Below are 24,640 nucleotides of genomic sequence, written 5' to 3' on the forward strand. Positions count from 1 at the left end.
GTAAAATAAAAGCAATATTTCACAGGTAAAAATATTGGATTGCAATAACTTTGGTAACGGTATTACAAGCATACTCAAATACATATTTTCATCACCGTACATCGGTATTCTCTAAGTAAAGAACACTCAAGGCACGACGGCCTGCTATCGAACTGCTGGTCACTAAGAATTTAAAACACTCAATATTTCTCGTTTTCCTTTTGCGTTATGTAGTGGTCGTGGGAGCAGTGATGGCTCAGTTAGAAAGCTGTAAGGAAATTAATGTGGAAGGAAGTATCCCTGTATACTTATATTTAAAACCTGTGCAGTCTAATCTACATTGCCCTATCAGGTTTCGCTGGCATTTCTCATTACTTGCAGGCACGTACTATTCGTGATGGTTTTCTGCATTCATGTTCCACTATCTTTAGCTATTTGCAACGCCTAACGAAGACCGTTAGTTAACACAAAAAACCCCTTGGAGTTCCACTTAAATCGGAAAAAGGGCATCAGCCTGAACACGATAAGAAGAAATCACCGATGAAGAATGAGACCTTCACTGGCATGTCAATGTGGTACCAACAGACAAATCACAGTACGACATGTCGAACGAACGCCGCTTTATCGAGTTACCGTCAGCAGCTTCTTCACTGTTACCCAAGATGCAACAGGACGTATAAAAATTGCCCAGTGTCTCTCTTGATATATGCCGTTTTGTTTTTTATACGAGCTTTTATACCTCGCTTTTTTTTATTATAGCCTGCACCGTATGTAAATTAAGTTTATTTTGTGACACCATACACTAAATAAATGACCCAATAAAATTTGAAATGTCAACTTTCTACCATTATTACAAGCAAGCACTGTATTAAGAAGTCCCCTTGAAATGAGTAATGAGTGAACCCAGGTCACAGTTCATCTCACAAACTGTAATGCGTCACGCTATGAGTTGTCCGCGAGTAATGGGCGTGACTTTGTACCATACTCGCATTTCTACATTCTGTGATCCAGCTTTCTTTCACTCGCTATATGTTCCATTTAGTAATGCTATATGCACTTCTAACCTAGAAATGTTAAATGTATAGACCGAACATGCCCACATTTTGAACAGCCACTTTGCACTATCACTGCCCAACGGATATACTGTGCTTGTTACAAAGATCATCACACATTTCCTTGCTGGTCTTCAGCTACATGCTACCTTGTTGCTCGTGTACGTTTTCTAGTGTTATCTACCAGTTTCGTCACGTCTCTTCAGTTCTTTCTTGCATACGTCTCAGTCATTGTCTTTATCTGTTCTAAATTCAAAAAATCGTCAATTTGTTCTAGAACTTCATTGATTATTTGTAAATTTCCTGATGAATCGTTATACATTACGTTATTATTATTATTATTATTATTATTATTATTATTGACTTTTTTTTCCTCAGACTTAAGTCTGGTTAAAAATGGAACGTGACGCGGACCTCGGTCAAGCGTGACTTCCTTGTAACTGTATGGTATATGTTATATTGCATTTAGGAACTTTCGGGTAATTGAACATGTATCAATAATTACAGATTTTTGTAGTTGTATATATATGTTTGGATGTAGCTGTATTGCATTGATGTACTGGTGAATATTGTGAGGTATGACTCCTGTAGTTGATAGTATAATTGGGATAATGTCGACTTTATCCTGATGCCACATGTCCTTGACTTCCTCAGCCAGTTGGATGTATTTTTCAATTTTTTCTCCTGTTTTCTTCTGTATATTTGTTGTGTTGGGTATGGATATTTCAATTAGTTGAGTTAATTTCTTCTTTTTATTGGTGAGTATGATGTCAGGTTTGTTATGTGGTGTTGTTTTATCTGTTATAATCGTTCTGTTCCAGTATAATTTGTATTCATCATTCTCCAGTACATTTTGTGGTGTGTACTTGTATGTGGGAACGTGTTGTTTTATTAGTTTATGTTTTATGGCAAGTTGTTGATGTATTATTTTTGCTACATTGTCATGTCTTCTGGGGTATTCTGTATTTGCTAGTATTGTACATCCGCTTGTGATGTGATCTACTGTTTCTATTTGTTGTTTGCAAAGTCTGCATTTATCTGTTGTGGTGTTGGGATCTTTAATAATATGCTTGCTGTAATATCTGGTGTTTATTGTTTGATCCTGTATTGCAATCATGAATCCTTCCGTCTCACTGTATATATTGCCTTTTCTTAGCCATGTGTTGGATGCGTCTTGATCTATGTGTGGCTGTGTTAGATGATACGGGTGCTTGCCGTGTAGTGTTTTCTTTTTCCAATTTACTTTCTTTGTATCTGTTGATGTTATGTGATCTAAAGGGTTGTAGAAGTGGTTATGAAATTGCAATGGTGTAGCTGATGTATTTATATGAGTGATTGCTTTGTGTATTTTGCTAGTTTCGGCTCGTTCTAGAAAGAATTTTCTTAAATTGTCTACCTGTCCATAATGTAGGTTTTTTATATCTATAAATCCCCTTCCACCTTCCTTTCTGCTTAATGTGAATCTTTCTGTTGCTGAATGTATGTGATGTATTCTATATTTGTGGCATTGTGATCGTGTAAGTGTATTGAGTGCTTCTAGGTCTGTGTCACTCCATTTCACTACTCCAAATGAGTAGGTCAATACTGGTATAGCATAAGTATTTATAGCTTTTGTCTTGTTTCTTGCTGTCAATTCTGTTTTCAGTATTTTTGTTAGTCTTTGTCTATATTTTTCTTTTAGTTCTTCTTTAATATTTGTATTATCTATTCCTATTTTTTGTCTGTATCCTAGGTATTTATAGGCATCTGTTTTTTCCATCGCTTCTATGCAGTCGCTGTGGTTATCCAATATGTAATCTTCTTGTTTAGTGTGTTTGCCCTTGACTATGCTATTTTTCTTACATTTGTCTGTTCCAAAAGCCATATTTATATCATTGCTGAATACTTCTGTTATCTTTAGTAATTGGTTGAGTTGTTGATTTGTTGCTGCCAGTAGTTTTAGATCATCCATGTATAGCAAATGTGTGATTTTGTGTGGGTATGTTCCAGTAATATTGTATCCATAATTTGTATTATTTAGCATGTTGGATAGTGGGTTCAGAGCAAGACAGAACCAGAAAGGACTTAATGAGTCTCCTTGGTATATTCCACGCTTAATCTGTATTGGCTGTGATGTGATGTTATTTGAATTTGTTTGGATATTAAGTGTTATTATTATTATTATTATTATTATTATTATTATATTACTTTCAAACTTGCTCCATTAAATTGTTCCGTTCTTTGTTGAAGTTTATCCTCAATAGAGGCAAACTGTACAACGTCATCAAGAAAACTAAGGTTGTTCACGTGTACTACTTTAACACCTACTTCGTATTTTCCACAGTTTAAAGATCTGAAAATTTTCGCTTGTAAAAGAAAATAAATCGTGATATGGGACCTCCGTTCTTTACTCCTCCTTCAATCCGGGATTTCCCTCTACTTCGTCACAGCCTTTCTCAAAATCTATGCGTTCCAGGCAAAGTGGTACTATCTACTCTTTGCTCATTCCTGTAATGCCGACATTCAAGCTCCAACGTTCCATATACGTTTCTTAGTTTAGTGTAAATCAATGTCAAATGCCTCGAAGTTCCATGAGTCACGAATTTAAATCAGAATGCTTGATTACCTACGCCTGGCTTCCGCTTCGAATAATTTAGGAAGGCGATCCATGATCCACATCTCGTCAAAGTTCCTTACGAGCACATCAATTCCAATGATCTATGTCATCTTTGTTGAGAAGTTCCCCTATCTAAATACTTCTAGAAATCATGCAGGACTGATTAATGCTGGTACTACGCGAAATTTAAAAAATATATTTAAAATTAAACATAGGAAAGTATCGAGAATAATAGGAATTTTGAAATCAAGAAGTTGCGTCCATAGCTGTAATTTGCTCACAAAAGACATGGGTTAGGGCGAGTGCAAAAGATCATACGTTAAATAAAAAGAGGAGGTTTCGTTGCTTCACAGATAAACTTTAAACCTTTTAATTCTGGTACACAATTCACAGAGAAACTATGGTTGAACCTAATAACCGATTTAAAGGCACGTACTTGGCAGAATCATTACCGACGGAGAAAATTTCCTTGACAATGACATTTATACAATTTATTCTGTTTTTTGAGCTTCATAAGCTCGATACTTAGGAATTTTCTCCTGAAAATCGTAGTGGGATTACTATTCTTCATGCTTTGTTAAAATTTTTGCAGGTAAGATTTTTTCATAACGTGATGTACTGAACTACAACTAAGGCTAAGCGCAAATTGAGAGCGTATATGGAAGTGAAACATGGACGATAAATAGTTTGGACAAGAAGAGAATAGAAGCTTCCGAAATTTGGTGCTACAGAAGAATGCTGAAAATTAGATGGGTAGATCACATAACTAATGAGGAGGTACTGAATAGAATTGGGGAGAAGAGGAGTTTGTGGCACAACTTGACAAGACCGGTTGGTAGGACATGTTCTGAGGCATCAAGGGATCACAAATTTAGCATTGAAGGGCAGCGTGGAGGGTAAAAATCGTAGAGGGAGACCAAGAGATGAATACACTAAGCAGATTCAGAAGGATGTAGATTGCAGTAAGTACTGGGAGATGAAGAAGCTTGCACAGGATAGAGTGGCATGGAGAACTGCATCATCAAACCAGTCTCAGGACTGAAGGCAACAACAACAGCACGTGTGACGTGACAAGGACACTAGAGCGCGACGCGCACGTTTCGTACATGCCCCGCGGGTCCAACGCATATTGGGTTGTATGAATAAAAACGAGACCATTCTCCAGAGTTGATACTCGGAGCAAAACAACATTCTCAAAGAAAATTCTCAGTTTCGTATGAATAAAAACTAGGAAGCATATGAGAACGCATACATATACTTCGCACGCGCCGGTTGGCGACGTTCAGCGTTGACAGAAACGAAGCCCGCACACACTGTAATCTTTCTCAAACAATTTTACAAAACTATTCAGTACAAATATTTCATTTTTACCCTGCTTGTAGCGTTGTATGTCAGCTTCGTGGCGAAGTGCCCATACGACTGGAAAGGAAAGTTACTAAAGGATTTTATTCCTTCTCTTGATCTGAACAGTATTAAAATAATGACGAGCGTTCTCTTCAGGCGGAACGATAGGCACATGCCAGATGCTGATTACTCTCCTACGGTTTGCCAAATTGACAATGTGTGATTCGCGAATAAAGTAGTTGTCACTGAGAAAAATATACAGTTGATCTGTCGCACAACACAATGGTCAGGGCATTGTCAGCAGCTGAGCATTATGTACGGCATAGGAATGCGGAAACTAGCCATGTGTGTCTTGTGAGTGGGAGTTCACGTCGTTCGAAAAACATTGTCATGAAAGTAGATCTGCCTTTGTCAGTAATACATTTCAACAAATTAAATACATCTAATCACCACAATCTTTCATCACCACAATCTTTCAAGATACTCCTACTGTCGTAATAATACCGACCATTTTCTTTCATTTGTGTAGCCTGTTGTATAATTAGTTTATTAATGCTGAAAACGTGTGTGTGTGTGCGCAACAATTGAAATGCTTTTTCTCAACACGTTATTTGTGACTGCTTTTGAACTGTTTCTAGCTTGCAGTGGAAATGTGATGTCCACATTTACATAGTATAATGTCTCTTATTACATCCATATCCAAGAAACGATAGTGAAACTTATGTACTTCATTCCTTGGACATTTTTTACCAGATGCACAAAGGGGTCATATGTGGGAATTACGCCTTTTCGACTTTTTGCAACAGATCATAGAGATACGTCAGCATAACAGGCAGCAAGTAGATAACGTTGTTTTACTTTCCTACCTTGCTTCTGACTCACACGATTTTATATTCCTTACTTCCTTATTCACTACCTTCACGACGAATCGTCTGTCCCTTCTCACAATCGCCGGCCGCGGTGGCCGAGCGGTTCTAGACGCTTCAGTCCGGAACCGCGCGACTGCTACGGTCGCAGGTTCGAATCCTGCCTCGGGCATGGCTGTGTGATGTGTCCTTAGGTTTGTTAGGTTTAAGTAGTTCTAAGTTCTAGGGGACTGGTGACCTCAGATGATAAGTCCCACAATGCTCAGAGCCATTTGAACCATTTTCTCACAATCTGAAAACATTGTGGAGGCAGAAGATTGTCCGAGGACTAATGGCTCACCAGTTATTGAACTGGTCTTGACAAAAGAATAAATAAAACAAGATAACTGTAGAGATGTATGTAACTGAAAACTAGTATGTACTAACGAAAAGAGATGGAGCGCTTTAACACCGAAAAGCGAAACACTACTCAGTGATGATAAAATTCAGTGTACAGCAAAGCCGTATTTTTCGGATGGACAATACTTCCACTGCCCATATGCGCCATGCCGAAGTGAACATACGGCAGGACTGCCTTCCCGCTCCCTGCCTCATTCCTCCCGCAGTACTCGCGTGGCGCGCGGCACGAGAAACTGTGCCAGAACAATAACCAGGGACAAAAGGCACTAAAATGTGTGCGAGCTTGACAAAATCTCTGTTAAAGATAACAAGTGGCAGTAACAGCTGGTATTGTTTGCCGTTTCCACTGTTAGATGGCTACTGATGGTACACGAACTCAAGTGTAGAAGGACGGGAAAGAAGACCAACTGGCGGTCATATGAAGTGGCTGGTGGTAACCAGGGGAAATTAAGTCTGGATACCCCGACAAAATTTTTAATCAGCTGCTCCCAAATAAGGAGACAATATCTTAAGTCACTGCGCTCGATGTGAACTTCAACATTATATCCAACGCGCAACATTATATCCAACGCGCGTAAGGACCAGTAGTCACACTTCGGCACTTCTGTGTGCGTGCTACTGTGACATTTAAATTCTGGATTGGCAGGTAGCGAGAAACTACACCAAGCTTAGACTGTAGATACAATTTTATTTCTTTGAGCAGAAAATTTTCAAGGCGTGATGTGTCTACAAGCAGATCAGCCGGAATGTTATGACCATCGACCTACTATCGATATAAAGCGTCCAGGCGATAACAGCGTCACCTGCTGAGGAATGACTTGGAAACACGCTGGTGCATGTAGTATCATGAGCGTGCTGGCTGGGCGTAGAATGGGCAAGGCGCATAATGTACCTGCCTGAAATTGACCGAGAGCAGACTGTGATGGCCCAGAGGCTTGGAACGAGCACTTCAGGAACTGCACGATTTGTCGGGGGTTCGAGGTGTTTTGATTACTGTCTTCAGCATGTGGCGAAGCCAAGGTGAAATTATGTACAGAAGTCGTGGGGTTGGGCGGCCACTCCTCGTTACAGATGTCGGACTTCGTATGCTGGCCAGACTGGTAATACTGAACAGGCGACGAATTGGGGAGGAACCTGCATTAGACTTTGGTGCTGGGCAGAGTACCAGTCTGTGTGAACACAGAGTGCATTGAACACTCCCAACGATGGGCCTCCTCAGCCGACACCCGTGCATGTGCCAACGTTACACCACGACGCCGACAACTACGACTGAAATGGGAATCGGTAATACGCATCGGCGCAGTGACAGAGTGTTTCTTGGTCTGATGAATCCCAATATCTTCATCATTATGCCAATGGGAGGGCGGGAATCCGGTGTCTTCCAGGGGAACAGCTCCGTAACATCTTTACTGTGGCTCGGAGGAAAGCTGGCGGCTTCTCCACTATTCTCTGGCGAACATTCATGTTGGCATCCATGTGTCCAGGGAGCTCATAAAAGGCACCATGGCGACCAAGGAGTATCATGCACTGGATCCAGACCACTTACACCGCTTCATGACGACCATTTTCCCGACTGGAGTGGCATTTTTCAGCATCATAATGCGCCGTATCACAAGGTCGAGAAGGTGACGGAGTCAGTCAAGGAACCAGTGGCGAGTTCCAACTGATGTGCTGGCCTGTCAACTCGCCAGATCTGAACCCACTAACACATCTGGGATGTGACTGAACGTGTTTTTTTTTTTTGTTTTTGGTTTTACGGCGCAAAACTTCTATGGTCATTAGCGCCCAGCCCGTGACTTAAGACAGTAAAAAACCGAAATTGAAAACCAGCAGCAATGGGAACAAAGTCATAAAATTGGAGAAACTAAAAATAGAAGAAATGCTTAAAAATCCACTACAGAAAGGGGGTGGTTGTCCCCAAAAAAAAGCTTCAAATGACTGACGTCATTTCACTGTCACTAATAAACTGGAGAACGCGGTCGGCTGAGCGCGTGTCATCTGCTAAAATCGACGACAGATCAGGCGATAGCTGTAGACGGGAGCGTAACGGATTAAAATAGGGGCATTCAATTAAAAGGTGTCTTACCGTCCACAGCTGAAAGCAGTGGGGACAGAGTGGGGGGAGGATCGCCGCTTAAAAGATGTCGATGGCTAAAAAGACAGTGCCCTATCCGGAGTCTAGCTAAAATTACCTCCTCCCGAGTTGGGTTGTTTGGGGGAAGAGACCAAACTGCGAGGTCATCGGTCTCATTGGATTAGGGAAGGAAGTCGGCCGTGCCCTGTCAAAGGAACCATCCTGGCATTTGCCTGAAGCGATGTAGGGAAATCACGGAAAACCTAAATCAGGATGGCCGGACGCGGGATTGAACCGTCGTCCTCCCGAATGCGAGTCCAGTGTGCTACCCACTGCGCCACCCCGCTCGGTACCTCCTCCCGACGACGCGTTCGGGAGGAAGAGGTCCAAGCGCAAGGAAGGGCTTTCACTTCCCGCAATTTATTACGGGAAGTGTTGACCAATGCGCATGCCATAAATGAGCAACTTTGCGACATAAACCGCTCCGTAGATCGGTGAAGGGAAGCGACTGAATAGCTGGCCGAGGAGACTGAACGTGGTGTTAGAGCTCATTGCCCTCTCCCTGGAATTTACGGGTATTAGGTGACTTGGGTACACATATGTGGTGCCAACTCCCTTCAGTGACCTACCAATGCCTCACTGCATCCATGCCGAAATGCACCACTCCATGCCAAAGGTTGACATACCAGCTATTAGTAGGTGGTCACTGTGCCCTGGCAGATCAGTGTGTGTTAGTATAACACATGCCACACTTTTGCAAATGGTACTAGAGAAACAATTGCGTGGTATATAGGAAGTGCCTAAGTAACACTTTGAAGTATATGCGAAATGTGTGCTAAGAGAAAAATCAAGCGCTTCCTTCTGCAGTAGGTCTTATGTACACACTGTTTCAGAGTACCAGGATTAATTAGTGATTGTATCTCCTAATATCCTCCTCTTTTGGCGATCCTGAATAGCTATTGCAATGTCTTCAGTCTACCATGGCACCAGCTAATGGTAGGAGAAACCTGTAGAAAGGAGAATAGCAGTTCCAGCAGTGTCAATGATCATTGTCACAAAGGTCACCGTGTAGTGACCAATGTGTCAAAGCCGCAAAATTTAGGGAACAGATAGTTAGATCGATTACTGAAAAGGTGTCATAGGCTATACTGCAGGGGGTAAGAGAACAATGATTGAGGCGGCTCAGATTGTGGTCTGTGAGAAGCTGGTCAATTAAAAGACCTATACCAGATGAAGTGGTATTAACCCCACAAGGACTGGTGTGCATTTAAGTCCCCAAGCAGGAGAAAAAGGGGGAGGAGTGGGGAATTGTTGGATTAATGTGGTCAACTCAACATGAGTGGCCTGCCTGGAGGGACGTAGGTGGGTTTGTCTGGGGGTAAGGGACCGAACACTGAGGTCATCAGTCCCATTGGATTAGGGAAGGTTGGGGAAGGAAATCGGCCATGCCCTTCAAAGGAACCATCCCGGCATTTGGCTGAAGCGATTTAGGATGATCACAGAAAACCTAGATCAGGATGGCCAGACGTGGGTTTGAACTGTCATCCTCCCGAATGAGAGTCCAGTGTGCTAACCACCGTGCCACTTCACTTGGTCTGGAGGTAGGTAGATGCTGCAAATGGTAATTGCTGAGGTCGTTTGTACCTGCACCACTACTACCTCTAATGAAGTACAATGGGGAATTCATTCACTCATGACATCTGTAAGAACCGAAGTACAAACCCCTCCAGATGACATCTAAGGACAAGCATAGTTCCAACACAACACACAACAACCACAGGGCTTTGGAGGGTGATCACCAGTGAAAAGTGTTACTTAAGAGGGCAAATGCAAACTCAAGAAGGAGAGGAAATAAGGTATTGTAGCTCCAGTAGGTGACAGCAGAACCCATCACAACTCCACTGAATCATCATGTGACTGGTAGCCATGTTAGGTGTGAAGTGGGCAGGAGGACCAGTTATGCAGCAGGATCACTGCCTGCCAAAGTGGGGACGGAACCAGAGCCACAAACATGGCTCAGAATCTGACTGCTTGGGAGGATCTGACCTGACACCTCAATGGGTACTGGAGGAGCCTTGGCCCAATTATTCTTCTTGTTGCCCTTTGTAACCTTTGGTGGGCAAGGTTCATTCAAAGAACTATCTACATTGAGCATGGGAACAGATGAAGAGCAGACAGCCCTGGGACCCATAGGCCATGGAGATGGGCCTCCGACCCAAGGGTTGGCAGGAAGAGGGATACAGAGAGTAAGTCCCTCCACCGGTAGACACCAAAGAAGAATCCTCCTCCCGCCAGACAAGGGAAATGGTTCCTAAAGTAAGATTCTGTGGGAGCCATAGAAAAGGTGGTTGGTGATAGATATGATTTGTCGGTAGTGATTTTAGCGTAATTTATCGCCATTTTCCAAAGGATGTAGGTGTTCATATTTCTCCCATACCTCAGTACACAACAGGTCCTCAATAGATTTGATTCTGTTCTTTCTCGAACACCGGGCAAACTGGTGAATGTCGAGGTTAATGATCCATATAGTAGTCAACACACACACTAACATGGATGTTCAAAATGACAACCTTTGATGGAGTGACCACAGTTGCCACATTTTGGGTCTGCCACGAAGCAGAAAGGCATATTCCAAAAGTGTAAACATGTGATGCACTTTATAGGCTGTGGACATGGGTTCACGTCACACCTGTGAGCTCTTTTCAATGGTGCCGAGAAAAATCAAATTTGAGTGATCCCTTTTGAGATATAACCTTTTGAAAGTGAGGCAAATTTGACTGATTAATTTTTTAGCACACTTTGAACTTTGATAACTCCGTTATTATTTGAGCAATCTGGGTGCCACTTGCAGAGCTTTGACATGCTGGCAGGCTGCAGATAACTATAGTATTAGCTTCAGAAAGTTACTCTTTCAGTAGATACAAGGCAATAAAGTATAGCCAAAATTTGGTACGACAAGATTTAGGAGACACTTTGATAGCACACTATGATGAATTTACCATAGTTTGACCTTTTGTACTACAACTAAGCTATTGTACCCAAAAGCTGAACAGGATCACTAAGTTTCAGCATGACAGGTCTCTCAGATCCTGAACAATGGTAAAACAAAGTTTATCATTATTCATTTCAGTTACAATGTCAAAAAAACGAGCCTTTACGAAAAGGTGGCTAGTGGCCCCACCATACCACTTATGAAGCTGTAATTTGGCAGTGCTTCATGTAAGGTCTATATGTACATAGGCCTACTGTAAAAATTTCATTGAAATTGGAGTGGTCGAGTGGGGAGCTTGTCTAAATTTAGGCCACTGGACATGGAATAACCCATTAGAAAGGTTCAAATAGGAACTGATCGAATCCCATAAATCATCAATAATGGGACTGAAAAAATTGTTTATAGTAATACAGGGCTATTGTTTAGCGAATTTGTTTTAGTGACAAATTCCTAATGGCAGATCCTTCCCAACAGCATGAAAATTTCATCAACGCTCTATATCTAACCACAAACTGAGATCTGCAGGAGGCGCCAAGCTCATGGAGTAGTACAGGGCTATTACAAATGATTGAAGCGATTTCATAAATTCACTGTAGCTCCATTCATTGACATATTGTCACGACACACTACAGATACGTAGAAAAACTCATGAAGTTTTGTTCGGCTGAAGCCGCACTTCAGGTTTCTGCCGCCAGAGCGCTCGAGAGAGCAGTGAGACAAAATGGCGACAGGAGCCGAGAAAACGTATGTCGTGCTTGAAATGCACTCACATCAGTCAGTCATAACAGTGCAACGACACTTCAGGACGAAGTTCAACAAAGATCCACCAACTGCTAACTCCATTCGGCGATGGTATGCGCAATTTAAAGCTTCTGGATGCCTCTGTAAGGGGAAATCAACGGGTCGGCCTGCAGTGAGCGAAGAAACGGTTGAACGCGTGCGGGCAAGTTTCACGCGTAGCCCGCGGAAGTCGACGAAAAAAGCAAGCAGGGAGCTAAACGTACCACAGCCGGCGGTTTGGAAAATCTTACGGAAAAGGCTAAAGCAGAAGCCTTACCGTTTACAATTGCTACAAGCCCTGACACCCGATGACAAAGTCAAACGCTTTGAATTTTCGGCGCGGTTGCAACAGCTCATGGAAGAGGATGCGTTCAGTGCGAAACTTGTTTTCAGTGATGAAGCAACATTTTTTCTTAATGGTGAAGTGAACAGACACAATGTGCGAAACTGGGCGGCAGAGAATCCTCACGCATTCGTGCAGCAAATTCGCAATTCACCAAAAGTTAACGTGTTTTGTGCAATCTCACGGTTTAAAGTTTACGGCCCCTTTCTCTTCTGCGAAAAAAACGTTACAGGACACGTGTATCTGGACATGCTGGAAAATTGGCTCATGCCACAACTGGAGACCGACAGCGCCGACTTCATCTTTCAACAGGATGGTGCTCCACCGCACTTCCATCATGATGTTCGGCATTTCTTAAACAGGAGATTGGAAAACCGATGGATCAGTCGTGGTGGAGATCATGATCAGCAATTCATGTCATGGCCTCCACGCTATCCCGACTTAACCCCATGCGATTTCTTTCTGTGGGGTTATGTGAAAGATTCAGTGTTTAAACCTCCTCTACCAAGAAACGTGCCAGAACTGCGAGCTCGCATCAACGATGCTTTCGAACTCACTGATGGGGACATGCTGCGCCGAGTGTGGGAGGAGCTTTATTATCGGCTTGATGTCTGCCGAATCACTAAAGGGGCACATATCGAACATTTGTTAATGCCTAAAAAAACTGAGTTTTTGTATGTGTGTGCAAAGCATTGTGAAAATATCTCAAATAATAAAGTTATTGTAGAGCTGTGAAATCGCTTCAATCATTTGTAATAACCCTGTACAATAAATCGTAAACGCAGAACGAGAGCAAGAAACAATATGTGCTTGAAGTTTTATCCGAGTTTCGCTGTAGCACATGAAGAGATACTTTCAAAGAATTAGGATCTGAAAAAATTATTTTTTTCTCGTCATACCTTGCCTCACAAACAATGTACATAGAAGTGTTATACTCTGATTTACAGTAAACGCAACAAATTCGATAATTAGCTTCAAAGTAACTCGTTAATCAGCTACATGCAGTGTATTTTCTGAGAGAAGAAGTAAATGAGATTTTACATGTGACTTGTCTCTTTTTCTTCCAAATCTACTGGTCTAGGTGCACTGCGCCCCCCTTTCGTAAGGATCCCAATTGCGCAATTCTTTCACGCAAGGAAACGATCTACAGGCTAGCATAAAGTAAAATCAAACATGCATGAAAATGAGCCACTCTAATGTTGTAAGTTTTGCCCTTGAATAAATGGAAGGACGATATTTTTCCCTTACTGCACTGTTAGGATCTTACTACTAAACCAGTAGTTTTCAAAGAGTGCGCCCTAGAGCATTTGCGGGTGCGCCCTGTTATATTTCAGGAAGACATATGGCCAAATAAAAAACTTATAGCTAATAAATATTATCCATTTCACGACACGTATAATACGGAAGGAGTCCGTAAGTTTTGTCGAATAGTTCAGTTTGGTTAATGAAACAAGGTGGCTTTTTCTCCTTGTAGTGTCGACAGTATTCGAAACGTTTCATGCCGACTGTTTTCTGTCTTCCACTGCTGTTAATCTTAGCTATCTAACAGTTGCTGCTGTTTGGGAACTGGGCAAAGGTATTTCAAAATTATGAGTGATGATAACGCTATTGCTGGCCCATCGAGGTCATCCCTTACACCACCGAGCAGTGTAACGAATTCTAGGGAAAGTATAATTCGCAGTAGGGCGAGAAAAATTTTTCGGAAGGCAGATGCGGCCTGGAGAAACAGAATGGTCAGATAATTGTCACATTGCTACAATCTTAACAATATGCAGTGGTGGGAGTGATTAATTCATTTTATAATGAATGTAGGCCTAACTGTATTTATAAATGTAGCACTTAATCCATGGTAAAGTTTGGTGTGGCCAAAGTTATAAAAAAAAACTTGCAGTCCAACACTGCAACCATGGAGTGCAAGTTTCTTACAACATAATGCTTCATGGTCATTCATAATCAATAAATACCTCAAATGGCATTTTCTTCAACTCCTTGCACTAGAACTGCATTACAACAGCCTTACCTTAATTTCACAATTTTTGATTGAAACCATGTGCTTTTAGTGAACCCTTTTTACTTTTGTGTGTAAAATATAACTATCTTGGTCGCTGGTCGGCACCAGGCGCGCAGGAATCCGCGGATGACTAGCACGGGTCGTGAAATTTTCCTAACCATCCCCCCCCCCCCTCTCACCCCCGTAGGTCCATGCTAATTATTTTCGCACGCCTCATTCCGTGCCTTCTTTCCGTAACCAAACGCTACGACACTTGAGTCGCTCTTATAGTTTGTAAATAAACATTAAGTTAATCCGAAGGGTAGCCAAGCGTTAATGGATTTCTGGTCAGATCCAAACGTTCAGAATCAGGAGAAAACGGTGAAAAAAATATTTGACGACTGACTGATTTTTCCGACGGAAACTTCTACGGATATTATCTGATCGTGTCGTGCTATTGTTTCGCAGTTGATTTGCTTATTGAAGTTTTACTTTTATGGTGGTAGCCATGCTGAAATTGAGCCTTGTGCGCTATGCATGTGATCACAACTTGGTCATAGAATTCGGAAGGTTTCATGTCGTTCCCAATGATTGCGAACCTATTCCACCTACCTCCGAGTGGCGCTGCAACAGCACGTAGGAAGTGAATTCTATATTTATATTATTATGATTATTATTATTATTATTGACCATTATGATTTATTTAGGTACCGCGACAGTGTATAAAAAAATTATAAACATCCGCAACCAGTCACTTTTTAATAATGTTTTATTGAAAATGCATACCTTTCTGTAGTCAATAAAACATTGAAAAGAGAAACTGGGAGAGGAAGTTATCTATGACAGCTGTTTATTGTTTGACCGCAAGGTGTCCGTGACAAAGAATTTCATTTCATGGTTTTTGCTACAGATGGGTGGCGCATGCGAACATGATCGTCATTGTTCATGAAGCCTTCCTACTTCTAAGAGCAGTTAACGGAACTTTTTAACTATCCCTGGCAGCAGCTGGAGGCACGAGAATCCAGGCCCAGAAGCCAAACGCGTTTCCATTTATGTGTGCTTGACTTTGTAGCAGAGCTTTCAGATGATATGCCTAGCTACCTTAAGGTGGTGTTAGCGTACGTGGGGCTTATGTGACGTGTACAGCATACTGCTTATTTTTAAAACGAGGTAAAAGTGAAACTTATATGCAAAATACAATCTAATAAAATGGATAGATTTCTGAAAAACAAGCATGCTGTCGAAGAATCAGATGCTGGAAGTGAACAAACGCTAAAAAGCTATGGTTTCACTTTGGCTGGGAGTGAAGATTGTCCTTTCCCCACTATGCTTAGTATGTGCGTATAATTGCAAATGAATCTCTTCTTCCAAGTAAACTGAACGAACATTTTAAAAAATGCATTCACATTTGCAAGATAAACCCGTATGCTATTTCAAGCGATTGTAGCAAATTCTTTTAAAAGTGTAAGGTTTGTTTCTGATAAAGCTCTGATCGCTTCCTACCAAATCTCTGAACTAATAGCGAAGAGTACGAGGGCTCAATGTTATAGGTGAGTCACTTTGCCTACTTGCAAAAAAATGGTCAAGACGATGCTAGAAATGAAGCAACTACGAAAATAAGATTCCTTTGTCGAATGATACAATATGAAATGTCGAATGATATTGAGAAAATGTGTGCAGTAATAAAATCTAGCACTCAAACTTTACATTGCATGCTGATGAATCAACATATATTAGCAACCAATCGCAGCCCTTAGCATTTTTCCGTTTCATTAATCAAAATCAAATAGTAAATCAGCTTCTTTTTTGCAAAGAATTAAGAGTGTCTACTGAAGGTGACGACATTTTCAACATTTTAAATGATTATTTTAATAAGTGGCTGCCACTTGGAAGTCGTGCGTAGGAATTTGTACAGATAGTGTCCTTTCAACGGTCGGCTGTGTTATGTGCATTATTTCTATTGAAAAAAATAAATAAAATTGAGGATGTTATCGTAACTCACTGTTTTCCGCATAGGGAGGCCTTAATAGCAAAAACATTGGGAGAAAAATTGAGAGAATTCTTAGAGCAGGTTGTTCAGATGGTAAAATTTATTAAAACAAAACCTGTCAAAAACCGTTTATTCGAAAAACTTTGTATCGATACTGAGAACACAGATGGTTGCTTTTACACACAGGAATCAGGTGGTTATCGAGGGAGAAAGTACTTACCCGTGTGTATGAGCCACGACAAGAACTTCTCTTGTTTTTCGAAGGAATAAATCATTTACGTTTTTGCAACCTCTTCGGAGTGAATTTTGGATTGTCAGATTGCAGTATTTGGCCGATATATTTCAGCAATTCAATATTTTGAACACTAGCATGCAAGGGAAAGAAGAACATATCCTCACATCCACCGACAAAATTAAAGCGTCTCACAGAAAACTACAAATATGGAAAAGAAAAGCTGTTCACGGTAATTTGGAAATGTTCCCGTTGATTAGGAGCACGTGCATAAATGAAATACTTCCAACAGAAGTAGATCATTTAATAAGTTTAGAAGAGAAACTGAGTTCATATTTTCCATCCCTCGACACTGAACAGTACGACTGGATTTGATTTTGGATTAACATTAACAGAAGAAAAACTGGCAGCAGCATCTACCGATTGTGGACTGGTGATTAAGCATAAGAAACTGTCCCTCGAAGCTTTTTCGATTTCTATAAAAGAAGAATAAGTACCGACATATAAAACGGCTTTGAACGTCTTGGTTCAATTTCCTGTGCCATATTTATGTGAATTAGGATTTTCTGTTCTCGCCACAATTAAATGTAAAACGAGAGGAACTCTTCAATGTATTGACGAGGAAAAGGTTTGTCTTTGAAATATATCTCCAAACATTGAAGAAATCGCGAGAACACATCAGGCTCATGTTTCTCATAAACACTTGAAAGAGTGGATGTAAGGTACGTTTCATTTGAATTGCATTACTGCTTTTCTCTATAATTTGAAGTAATCGTTAGTTTTAATGCATTATTTTTTTTTCAATACGTTTCACTTAACAGTTTCTCTTGCCTTTCTTCAAATGGCTCTGAGCACTATGGGACTCAACTGCTGAGGTCATTAGTCCCCTAGAACTTAGAACTAGTTAAACCTAACTAACCTAAGGACATCACACACATCCATGCCCGAGGCAGGATTCGAACCTGCGACCGTAGCGGTCTCGCGGTTCCAGACTGCAGCGCCAGAACCGCACGGCCACTTCGGCCGGCTCTCTTGCCTTCCGTCTTGGCAGGGTAAGGCAACAGGGCAATCTGCCGTCGCATTTGGGTGAGAATCGTGCTTCATGAATCTCACATTTGTTATACAAAAATTATTTGTTCATATTGTGATAATGTATTTTTTATTAATACAAGTTGTATTTTCTGTAGTCTGCATGCGCAATTCAAAATAAAATGACTAAATTGTTATTTTATCACAGTATTCATTTTCTATATTGACTATTGTAAAATATTCTTCAGCAATATGTATACAGTGCGGCCACAATTATTTGCGGCCTTTTTAATGCGGTCGAAGCTCAGAAAGTTTGAGAACCACTGTAACTAAACTGTCGAAGGATTACAATTACTTGAATGGTTCCGCATCCTGTTGGATACGGCAGTGTTGCTTTTTAGCATATACAAACTCTTAAGTGTCTAGGAATTCATTCAGTTCTTACAGATGGCAGGTAAAGATTTAGTTGTAAACCAGTGTAAACCCGAATTCTGGAAGAGTTCCATTCGAGAATGGTCTGCAGGAAGAACTACCTACTCAGCTAGAATACTATCAATTGAGCGCTAATTTTGCCGTCAGTGTTTTCGGAAGATTTGTAGGCGGAAGTAATACTTTAACTCTTCTAATTAACGCTCTAGGAATTTCTCGAATAAACCTGCAATTAAATTATAAGGCAAACTTGCAAGTTTTACAACTCAATTAAACAAAATGTTTGGAAGGTATACTTAAATTAATGATACCTCACAGACAAATTCATTTGAATCTGAAACTGCTATGGGCAACTCGTTTACCGTCTACCACTGGAGTCTTACGAACATACCCGAGACAGCGCCTACCACTGGAGTTTTATGAGCAAACCTGTGACGTCTGCGCGCTTACTACAAAGCCTACAGTCCGATTATAACTACTTGACAGTTGACGTGCATCACTTGCCGCTGTATTGTTGCCACATAGACTGCAGGCTACCGCTCTGTGATAGGAGACGCACTAACACGGTGGGTCACATCAGAAATGCTGTTAGTGTAACGCGGAGCAATGTCGAGAGCGGTCGCCGCGACGTATGACGGAAATGCAAGGAGCACTGTCGGCAGCCGATTTTAAGTGGCCAATGACTACTCTGCGGCAGGCAACGAGTTTCGTAGTCCTGAATTTAAACTCGTGTCTTAGTCCTATCCTAACCACAATCTCGTGATGTGCAATGTACCTGTGAAAACGGCGGTCAACAATCTGCCGTAGAAATAAAATCACGATCGTTTTGTTCTCGGCGATTAAAGCTGATCTCTAAGAGCAAACTCAAGGCAGAAAAAAATCAGTTTCAGAACTGAAAGCGAACTAATTTCTCGCTCATGGTTACCTGAAACTATCCTTAGCTTAGCTGCCGCGTTATCAACCGATGACGTCCTGTTTGGCACTTGGTTGCTGCTTGTCAGCGACATAGGCAGATACCACACGTAGAAAAAATTACAGGAAGCAATATAAGAGGAAATAAAATCGATATAACGAAAATTGCCAAAGTATTCAAAATAAAAAAAGTGAAACCATTAATTGAAAACATATCAAAGTATTTTGATCAATTTACAAATAAGAAAATTTTCGCTGTATTTGATAAGATTCGAAACCGTCTGGTTTATGTGCTAACCATGCGCCGCCACTCCGCTGCAATTGTACGTTATATTAATGACTCTGGCAAACAGTTGCAACGATGAATTGCAGCTTCAACAATTCGCATTGCCGAGCGAAGCTTATCTAATTTAAGTCCATCTCTGTAATTGGGTCGACAGAAGCGTCCGATCCCACGCGACGGCTTTGACCCGTGACGTAAGGGTGTTGTGTGTGACGTCATGACGGCGCGGAGTTTGGTTTGTGAGTGTGGCGTGTTTGTAGATGTCGGGTTGTGGTTTGTTGTGCACTCTGGTGGTATGTTCAGGTTTTCGTTTGTGTGGTGTAATGGGCTCGCCGGCCGAGCGGTTCTAGGCGCTCAGTTCGGAACTGCACGACCACTACGGTCGCAGGTTCGAATCCTGCCTCGTGCATGGATGTGTGTGATGTCCTTAGGTTAGTTAGGTTTAAGTAGTTCTAAGTTCTAGCGGACTGATGACCACAGATGTTAAGGCCCATAGTGCTCAGAGCCATTTGAACCATTTGTAATGGGCTGTTTGCTTTTGCTCATTATACAGAATTGTTAGTGTCGGCTGTGTTTGTAGTGGAATTCGTTTCAGTGAGTTAACGATATTGTGTGAAGGTTAATTTAGTGTTGTTCGCTGTACATCGTGTGGTAATTTTAGTAAAATTAATCGGTTGTTGTTTTTGTTCAGGCATAGATATGACGCATAAAATTAACAGTGCGCACGTCAAGGGAAGTGTTAGATCCCAATGTGTGGCTGTGTATGTTGATATTGGTATCGGGAGATGTTTTTGAGCTATATAGGCCAAGGGAAGTGTTTGATACTAATTTATGGGATCGAGAGCTGCTGTTGAGCTACATAGGTCAAGGGAAGTGTCCGATTCCAGATGATATTGTGTTTAGTGGTATTTGGGGAGTTTTGTGATGTCGGTTTTTTCGCCGTTTTGTGTGGTTTTGTATGCGAGTTGGTGTCTAAATTTGTTTATATTTAGTTTGTCCCCACCCAAAAACACCCCATTTCCCGCGCTTGTGACGTTAGTGTCATTAGGCTTTTTGTGGAAAGTGTGTGTTTATTTTTTGATGTATTTTCGTCCTCATAATGTGTACGTACCGACTTCATATGCGCCATATTGGAATCGTGGTTTATGGTCGTTTCCCCCATATTTGTGACGTCATGGGTCAAAGCAGACGGGCGGGATCAGACGCTTCCGTATTCCCCTGTGATTTTAACTGAATGTGATGATGAATCGCATCTTGTGTGGAAGGATCCAATGCTGCCTGGTTAGTGCAAACGTGGAAACTGCCAAGTAATTTTAACCGTGTTAATAGTGATGAAATGCACTGCTCCTCTTTGGTTCTCATAAAATTAACCCTTCCTAATAACTTCAGAGCAGTACTCATTAACTGAAGCATATTCTCGTGTGGTAATGCTACGCAACAGAAAACACACCAGTTAATGAAACCGTAGGCGTGGGGACAAATCGTCAAGACATTTTGCGTAAATATAAAAGAAATGATATTAGGGATAGTACACGAAACTATTTCTACTTGGCAGCACGAAAAAGATTTTAGTTATTAAAAGTCCCAATGCATTAAAGCTTCTTAGGAAATACAGAAGACCTAAGGATGAAGCAAAGGAACTGCGTAGTGGCAAATACATAAACGGTTATGACCGCACCAAGGCGTTTCCCTCGTGTGGCGATGAGAGCGTAAAAATCATCACTACCGTTTTGTTGATCTGACAAACTGCACGTAAGAGAAACCAACGACAAGAAGACAGTAGTGGTCAAATAACAGGATATCAGCGATGAAATGTGTGTTACGAGAGAACGGAAATACTGTAGCCGGTCTTCAGGAATAATCACAATTTTTCTGAGTTTTTCAAGCAGCCCTGCCCTGATGCCAAACTGCTCAATGACAATGCTATATCTATGACTCGCCAATGCCTCAGCCGTGACGGAAAATACCTGTATAAAAATCACAAAGTGGCGATGCGGAGAAATGTTGAAAGTTTTTCAATTAGTTCTCTCAAGCCTCTTTTAAACAATTACTATATAAAAGTAATTATCGAAACAGCAACACATTCGGAGATCCAAAAGCACATGTTTCTGAATTCTCGTAGCAAAAAGTAGTCGCTGTTGGAGGGTGAACAGCCATAAACTCTGGTTTCTGTATCACCAATCATCCTCCATGCTGCACATGGTTTCGTTAAATCACTATATAGTGTAACAGTTCTTTACCAGGCAGCTGACGATTAATCTCACAATTGTTTATTAATAGACGGCTGCACACACAATGTATGAACTAATTACGTCAATACAAGCCACAGTTCTTCATCTGTGTAGAAGTTAGGTTATGTTATTAGCGTCAACTGACATGAACTGGTCTTGAAATAGATATCGCACTGATATTTCTGTAACTGTATGGGTAATGTCAACACAACCGTCTACATCTGAAACAGTCATTTAAAGATGGCCACTTTTAGGTTAACAACTAAAGCACATAAGTAGTCAGTACTTTTACATACTATCGTCATAAACATAATACCCAGAGACCCATCAAACATCTACGGGCTTCGATCTGAAAGCAGAATTAAATTCACCATTTTGTTTAGACAAAACAATGATTAAAAGATATTATACTACCACCACCACAACCGCAACAACTGCTCTTGCGTTTTCTCCTCCTCGTTTTAGAAAATAGCATGAGCAACAAAATCACGAAATGTATATTCCAAAAGTAAAAGAAAAGCCCATAACTGCAAGGAGTAATACGTAAAAATGACACACTACTAATAAAGTTACTATCAGCAAGCAATAAACAAAAGAAAAAACTTTCAAAAAACTGCAAGAGAACTTACATGATTTGATGCATTGCACCGCTTCCTCGGGTGAACACCACTTCGGATCGCGTTGAAGAGGTTGTGAGGGTTCGGGGCTGTACGTGTAGAAAGATCGTGGATTTATTCTGGAGGTAACAACAGCTCCTCTGTTCAGTTGTCCACAAAACAACGCCGACACCCTTTGCACAACAGCCGCCATTTGAACGCCAGAAAAAAATCTTAAAAAACAAAAACAGTAACAAAGTTTTCAGTTATCCCCCGCCTGTCGAGCTGACACAACCACGCAAACTCAGCTTAGCCCCTTTACGTTACGTCAACTACTTCATTGCGAGTGATGTCAGCAAGTATCGATGCGCACTATCGATGCAACTTTCGATTCTCGATGTAGCTATGTCGAAGATATAATCAGACTCACTACTACTGGCGTTAGTTTTATCCAAACAGTGGCAAAGCCCAAAATACATAGAATACCAACATGAAACGATAAGACTCCTGGTAGCACTTATCCAACAGAGCGCAAGTAAAATACATCACTCGACACTACCGTATCGAAAAGAATCACAAAACAAAGAGAAAGCAGATTTGGCTAGCAGAATAATATCTTTGTATTTTACAGCTAAATTTGACGTCTTGCAAGATGAAATCATAACAAGCTTAGAAACTTATTTCTCGACGTCTTTACATTTAAGAAATAAAACAACTGGTAGTTTTGAACTGATAATTTGTCAGTGTTTGAAACGCTATAGTCTAGACGTTCTTCAAGGTCGTGATATTTAATCTGTTGCAGGTCTAGAGCAATTCCAAAAATTATTGAACTTATATAAATCATTAACTAAATTTGTAGTATTTATAGTTTCATTATAAAGACACAAATGGACAATTAAAAAGAACAATCACTACTATTTTAAGTTTACCCCATAAATCATCTACATTGTTTTATTAAATTGAATCAGAACTAATTCTACAAGATGTTTAAACGGAAATGACTGCCTTTACATTGTACTCAAAGTTCACTATCACACCTACTCTACATCTACTGAAATGAGAAGTCATTAATTTAAGGACTTTTCCAGTAGTACAGTGGCCATTCACCTATTGGGTACCATGTGGGCAAATAAGCACACTTCCACAAAACACAACTCTAATAATAATATTTCACACAAGTTTTAAGTCACACTGAATGTTGTAGATGAAATCTTCCCAATTTATCAACCAAGTTACTGGCTGATTGTAATATCGAAAGACATACTAAAAACAAGGAAATTCCCCAAGGGCGCTGCGGTCCCAACATAATTTTAAGGGTAACACTCATGTATAGTTGTTTTGTGATTTCACAAGACTTCCTGCATACGTGATATCATATTAACAATAAAAGCTGTATGGCACATAGAAAGAGCTGTCCATCGACTATCTAGTATGTATGGTTCACTAAACGTGAGGCAGACATGACATTCCAAAACAATAACGTTCACCTCAACTAGAGAGGACTGGACGTTACACTTTTTCTTTATTGTGAGGTATCTTCACCTCGAAGTTACGTTGTTTATATATGTGTTAACTTCTTCAATTATGTGGATTGAGCTGTGGATAAGAGAGAGATAAAACATTGCAAGAATTAATTCAGAAACTTGCTGAAAAAATTGTACCAGCTATTTTTCCAAATACATCTTCATCAACAACAAATGTGAGAGAACCTTCTGATTTATAAACAAGAAACAACCTGAAGTCAGCTGGCACTGAATTCGTTTAATGTGTATACAGTGAGTGAGAAAAATCGCAATACCAAAACATAATTAGTGCAGAGTAATGACATATCAGGAAAATACTTGTATGGCTAACATATTCAGTGATTAACATCGCAAGATCATAGATTAATCTAAGCACAAGAAAACCCACTGCAAATGTGAAATGCTAGTACATTAATAATCGGTGTAACCGCCAGTATCTTGAATACAAGTAGCAAATGTGCATACATTGTGTTGTACAGGTACCAGATGTCAGTTTATGGGAGTGAGTTCCATCAATGTTGCACTTGGTCGGTCAAAACAGTGATGGTTAATGCTTTTTGTTGATGACACTGGAGTTCTCGTCTGATGATGTCTCATACATGTTCAATTGGAGACAGGCCTGGTGATCCAGCAGGCCAAAGCTACATGTCAACACCCTGTAGAGCATGTTGGGTTACAACAGCGGTATGTCGCCGAACGCTATCCTGTTGGATAACACCTTCTAGAACATTATTCATGAATGGCAGCAGAGCCGATCAAATAATTAGACTGACACGCAAATTTGAAGTCAAGGTACATGGGATAACCACGACAGTGATCTTGCTGTCATACGAAATCGTACTCCAGGCCATAACTCCAGGTGTAGGTCCAGTGTGTCTAGCACACAGACAGGTTGGTAGCACACCCTCAACTGGCCTCCATCTAACCAACACACAGCCATCACTGGGACCAAGGTAGAACCAAATTTCATCACAAAACACAATAGATCTCCAGTCTTCCT

The 24,640-nt window shown here is 40.8% G+C and overlaps 1 protein-coding gene across 1 annotated transcript in view; it reads right to left on the bottom strand.

Annotated features, from left to right (window-relative positions):
• Nucleotides 1-22,479, bottom strand: part of LOC126175286 (4-hydroxybutyrate coenzyme A transferase) — a 140,637-nt gene extending 118,158 nt beyond the window's left edge. The window contains exon 1 of the mRNA XM_049921950.1: nt 22,151-22,479. Coding sequence (XP_049777907.1) covers nt 22,151-22,331 — 181 coding nt within the window. The 5' untranslated portion in view covers nt 22,332-22,479. The remainder of the gene's footprint in view (nt 1-22,150) is intronic.
• Nucleotides 22,480-24,640: the final 2,161 nt, after the last annotated feature.

This window comes from Schistocerca cancellata, chromosome 3, assembly GCF_023864275.1.
Source record: "Schistocerca cancellata isolate TAMUIC-IGC-003103 chromosome 3, iqSchCanc2.1, whole genome shotgun sequence".
Taxonomy (NCBI): domain Eukaryota; kingdom Metazoa; phylum Arthropoda; class Insecta; order Orthoptera; family Acrididae; genus Schistocerca; species Schistocerca cancellata.